The sequence below is a fragment of the Arachis ipaensis genome, chromosome B5 (assembly GCF_059453495.1).
Source record: "Arachis ipaensis isolate K30076 ecotype BB chromosome B5, ASM5945349v1, whole genome shotgun sequence".
NCBI classification, from domain to species: Eukaryota; Viridiplantae; Streptophyta; class Magnoliopsida; order Fabales; family Fabaceae; genus Arachis; species Arachis ipaensis.
In genome coordinates, this window is record NC_142440.1 from 141,459,776 (window position 1) to 141,465,464 (window position 5,689).

Consider the following 5,689-nt stretch of genomic DNA (forward strand, 5'->3'; position numbering starts at 1 on the left):
GAAGTAATAAATTTATCTGCAAAATAGTAACATTTTTTTATAAACTTTTTTGTGAAGAACATAAAAAAACGAGAGAGAAAGAGAAAGAAACTATAAAAAAAATGAAAAAAATAATAAAGTAATTATTTTATGGAATGAATAGAAAAAAATTTAAATTAATTTTAGTTAATAATATATTTATGTACAAACTAAAAATATATTTTAATTAAAATTTAATTAAATAATATTATTTAAATTAAAAAGTTAATTAAGACTAAAAATTAGAGCACAACTAGCATTTTTCATAAATTAATAAAAATCTAGACATGTAAACGCAGTAGCAAATTTCTCTTAGTTGGGAGGTGGCTGTTATTCAGAATTCGGAAGGAATCAACAATGTTGTATGCAACAAGGTTTAGGGTTTCTGTTCGTCAAATCCCTAATTTTCTTCCACTCTCTGCTCTTCCTCCTTCCTGTTCCTGTTCATGGACAAGCCTTCACTTTCATTCTGAGCCTCCATCCCTTCGTGAAGTTGACGATGCTGTTGATTCCTTCACTCGCATGCTCTCTATGCGTCGTACTCCTCCCATCATCCAATTTAACAAGATTTTGGGATCCCTTTCCAAGACGAAGCATTTCCACGCCGCCGTTTCCCTTTTTCAGCAATTGCAAGTCAGGGGAATCGCGCCCAGCATAGTTACTTTGAGCATCGTAATTAATTGTTGTTGCGGCATGGGTCGTATGACGCTTGCTTTTTCTGTATTGGCCAAGATTTTCAGAATGGATTATCAACCTAATACGGTAACATTGACAACAATCCTGAAAGGTCTCTGTCTCTGTGGTAGTGTTGAAAAAGCAGTGCGCTTTCATGACAGAGTGCTGGCTCATGGATTTCGCTTTAATGAAGTCACTTATGGGACCTTGATTAATGGGCTCTGTAAGACCGGACACACATCAGCTGCTATTCAAGTGTTGAGAAAGATCCCACGGTATGGCATTGCTTCTAATGTCTTCATGTACAACTCAATTATTGATAGCCTCTGCAAGGTTACACTTGTAAGTCAGGCTTTTCATTTATTCTCTGAAATGCTTGCTAAGGGAATTTCTCCCGATGTTATCACATACAGTTCTCTCATTTTTGGATTGTGTCTTGAGGGTCAATACAAGGAAGCCATTGATTTGTTAAGTGATATGGTGCTTAGAAACATTACTCCTAATGTTTATACCTATAATACTTTGATTGATGGACTATGCAAGGAAGGAAAGATCAAAGATGCTAAGAGTGTGTTGGCTGTAATGACAAAAGATGGTGTGAAACTAGATGTGGTTACTTATAACAGCTTAATGGATGGATATTGTTTGGTTAATGAGGTAAATAAGGCAAAATATGTATTCAACACAATGGCCCAAAGTAGTGGGTCTCCTAATGTTTGCAGTTACAATATCATGATTAATGGCTTGTGCAAAAGTAAAATGGTTGATGACGCCTTGAAACTCTTTGAACAGATGCGTTCCAAGAACTTGGTTCCTAACACGATAACTTACAGTACTCTTATTGATGGCTTGGGAAAATCAAGGAGAATCCTTTGTGCCTTGGAGGTTCTTGAAAAGATGCATGATCGAGGTCAACCCGCTAATATAGTTACTTACAGTTCTTTGCTGGATGCTTTGTTCAATATGAAACAACCTGACAAGGCACTTATGTTATTCAATCAAATGAAAGAGAGTGGCATTGATCCAGATATATATACATATAACATACTTATAGATGGCCTGTACAAAAATGGAAGAATTAAAAAGGCAAAAGAGATATTTCAAGATCTTTCCATTAAAGGCTATCGTCCAAATGTGCGGACATACACCATTGTGATCAATGGGCTTTGCAAAGAGGGTCTGCTTCTCGAAGCATTGGCACTCATGGCAAAAATGGAAGACAATGGTTGCTTACCCAATGCTGTGACTTATGAAACAATCATTCGTGCTCTATTTGAAAATGGTGAAAATGATAAAGCGGAGAAACTTCTTCGTGAGATGATATCTAGAGGCCTATTGCAAGGATAAAAGTAGATGAGATTCTTCTTGTTAGACACCACAAAATGTTGTTTGTATCTCTTTCTTTTTAACTTGTGTTTTGTTACCATCTTCTCGATCAATTTTCCATTCGATACTAATGCTTTTAGATCTTCACATGATTGTGATTCTTTATTCTGCTTTACCCACACCTAAGTGTTTTCTTTGCCGTAGCTTATTTTATGGCATTTTCGGTGACTAGATGGCTGTTATATGTGGCTTGAAGGATCTATCATTATTTCCTTTTTCGTTTTTGTAATTATATATGTGCATTGATGTTAATTTATTCCTAAGCTGAAACGGTTGTGATTTTCATCATTCAAAGAGAATCCTTGTTAGTTGTGAAGCTTCCCTGCACTCTTATTGTCTTTCGATCTTTTTATTTCCCCCATATTTAAAGTAAACTCCCCCATATTTATTGTCTTTTGAGAAATGATTGCTAGAGGCTTATTGAATGGTTTATAGAAGGTAAGATACATCAACTCAAATTAATAATTTTTCTATTATTGTTGAAATTATTACAAAACTTCGTAAATTTTGTGGCAATTGGATTGGAGGATTTGGGAATTATCATGAACTCAATAGCAGCGGTTTTGGTTATCTCATTATTATGAATGGATTTTGAACTTTTGTTATTGGATGACTTTTGAGTCTCTGTTTGTTGCCATGGCTATAATGCATCCTGTTTTGGTAGATATTTTTTGTTGTAACTGATTTGTTAGTGCTTAAGATTTCTTGATAGTAACCTAGAACTCATGATTGGTGTGATGAGCAACTGTGCTTTATTTGACTGAATTTCCTAGGAAAAGATATGTAGTGCCAAGAGCCTAAGATTAATGGCATAGGTATATGATTTTCACTGCTATCTTCAAAACAAATTCATCTGCTAAATGCATGACCCCACTTTTTTGTTAACCGTTTTTGACGTTTTGATATTTTTTACAATCTGATGACAGCTGAAGAAATCTGTATATTAAAGTATGTTATCACACAATGTGAATTTGGGTTATGGTTTAAATATGAAGTATCTTAAACCTTTGGTCATTTTCATAGTTAGTGTTACTCGGCTGTAATTCTTAGAAACTTAATCAACGGAAAATATGTACATATGAAATAGCTCATCACAGAGATTTTCTTTTAATGTGTAGTTGAACTGTTTCATTACTTGTTGAAATCCTATATAGGGATTATTGCATTGACATTGTTTAAACATGTTGGAAAAGCTTTTATTATTAAAACATGGTTTGGAGTTTTGTTGTTTGTTATCAGCTACACCTGTCTTAAAAGATCTGGTGATTCTAACTCCAAGTACAATTGTTTTTACACCTATTTCTTTGGTTTTTCTAAATCTACTTTGCATTGTGATGGCTGAGGTTAGAATAAAGAACTAATAGTGAAACAATATTGTACAATTTGAGGTTGCATTTTTTTAGAATATCTTTGAATGTTAGTACAATTTCTTTTGGGATCAAAAGTTGAACTATGATATAGCCTCGTTGCTGATTAACTTATTTTATCTAACTGATTTTGACCCTGTATTGGTGGTTGAGTATTTTGGATTCTTGACATGGATTTCATCTTTGTTCCACGAGTAATACCGATCTACCTTACTGATTTCTAGGTGCACTGAAGCATGTTAAGTTGCAGCATGGGGCAGACAAAAATTGAACTTCTCCAGTATGAATTTTCTTTATACTTGGATTTCAATTCGTCTTCTTCTTAATAAATTGAGACACTCGAATTAATATTTTCTAAGCTTATTTGGTTTCTAGTTGAACCCATACTCGTTGGATTTTAAGCTTCAAAATCAGTTTTAGATGGAAGTGACTAATAGTTGCTTTCACAAAAAATCGCTCTTCAGACTGCATTAGTAAACATAAATTAATTCATCTCAAACAAGATAGAATATGTTTGATGTTGCTATATACATTGAGGAATTAATCTTAGCATTATTAAATTAGGTTGTTCATATACTATTATTTTGTGGTGCATACTGCATAAATCAATTTTTAGACTTACTTTGATTAAAATTTCCTTTTTCACAAATAAGTACAGGAAATATTCATTTGATCTTGTGAAGGGTATAATCATGGTTTATTTTAATGCTGGTGTTGAAACCATTGCAGAAGCAAATCGGTGGTTCGCAAGTGCCACAAACCAGAGACAATGTAAGCATGAGAAGGCTCAATCCTGGAATATGTATCAATAACTAGGGTAAGACCAATACATTGTTGATGTTGAAAAGTTATGAACTGCAATGTATGGGAATGAACCATATCAAACGGATAAAATGTAGTCAATTTAATCTGATAAATGTATAATTGCATAAGAAATTTAATCTTTGATTATTATTTTCTTCTTACTTTTACTCTTAAACAAAATTCTATTATGAAAAATTGCTGAAAACAATGTCATTTCTATAATTCTATGGAAGGTTACATTACAAGATATATATATATATATATATATATAAGGGCTGATTCAAATAGCTTTTCACTTTAGACATTATTTTTGGATTCAAGCGTTAACCAGAATGCATCAAAATTGCACACACAGACTATCATTTTTCTTTCAAGAACCTCTCAATGGAACTATTCTACTAAGCACTATCATTGACATGTTTTGGGAGGAACAGCTCTTTGCAACTGAATGCTACAAGAGTTAGCATTTCAGGGGCCAAATCCAAATTGTTGAGGGGGATTCTTATTTGTACAAATGATACTTCGAACTTGGAACGAGCACGAAGGAATTAACGATACTTCTTTATCTTTTGAGTTGTCCTGCCGGATCGATCGCTCAAGACCTTTGGTCTCTACCCAGACCTGATGGAAAAAATGGGATCACTTCTTATGAACTTGTTGAGAATGATTCTGATCTAGTTCATGGTCTACTAGAAGTAGAAGGCGTTCTAGTGGGATCCTCACAGACAGAAAAGGTTGCAGTCAGTTTGATAATGATCGAGTGACATTGTTTTTTCGGTCTGAACAAAAAAATTCCTTAATATGATTTAAAAAAGATCTTGTTTTATGTTGATAAGAGATTTCTCTATGAAAAGTATGAATCGGAGTTTGAAGAAGGGGAAGGAGTCCTCAACCCGCAACAGATGGAGGAGGAAGATTTTTTCGAGGAAGATTTTTTCAGTCACATAGTTTGGGCTCCTAGAATATGACGCTTTCTTCTTTTCATGCTCTGCTACCTCATTGTCTAAGGAGGCTTTAGCAATTTTGGTGACAAAAATGAATAGAATGCCTAAGAAGAATAATTGTTATTATTAGATCTCCAAAAGAAAATTTGGATGAAATCAAAGCTAAAAGAAGGAGAACGGATTTTCTAAATTTTTTCGTTTTTACACTTGATAAGATCGTGTTATCTTGAGTTTTTTTTTTTTTTTAATATATATAATTTGTTGAGGATGCAAATTATCTTTTGACTCCAATGTATAACTCCGTCGAATTTTTTTTTTTTTTTTTCAAAAACTCTTTCATAGTGGTGGTCAAAGCTTAATTGAGAATAAGAAAATAAGTGAGTATAGCTGCAAAAAAGTAAATATTACATGTATATTAGAGAGTATAAATATCCTGTATATGGAATACAAAATATGGAAGCTATATAGCCTGCAAAACTTGTAGATAATGAAACT

General features: G+C 33.4%; 1 protein-coding gene across 4 annotated transcripts; it reads left to right on the forward strand.

The window, feature by feature from the left end:
• Positions 1-305: 305 nt before the first annotated feature.
• LOC148566014 (uncharacterized) lies at positions 306-5,384 on the forward strand. Of its 4 annotated transcripts, none has more exons than XM_088487902.1 (3): positions 306-3,726; positions 4,176-4,263; positions 4,606-5,384. In XM_088487902.1, exon 1 carries the CDS (start codon positions 376-378, stop codon positions 2,038-2,040), a length of 1,665 nt encoding a protein of 554 aa, XP_088344028.1. In that variant the 5' UTR covers positions 306-375; the 3' UTR covers positions 2,041-3,726; positions 4,176-4,263; positions 4,606-5,384. The 4 variants fall into 4 exon arrangements, with proteins under 4 accessions (XP_088344028.1, XP_088344029.1, XP_088344030.1 ...); XM_088487903.1 differs by having other exon boundaries at positions 4,685-5,384; XM_088487904.1 differs by lacking the exon at positions 4,606-5,384 and having other exon boundaries at positions 306-2,080; positions 3,671-3,726; positions 4,176-4,398.
• Positions 5,385-5,689: the final 305 nt, after the last annotated feature.

Bases quoted from the DNA above. Each gene is read 5' to 3' on its own strand.
- LOC148566014 (XM_088487902.1), top strand. From the start codon at position 376: ATGTTGTATGCAACAAGGTTTAGGGTTTCTGTTCGTCAAATCCCTAAT.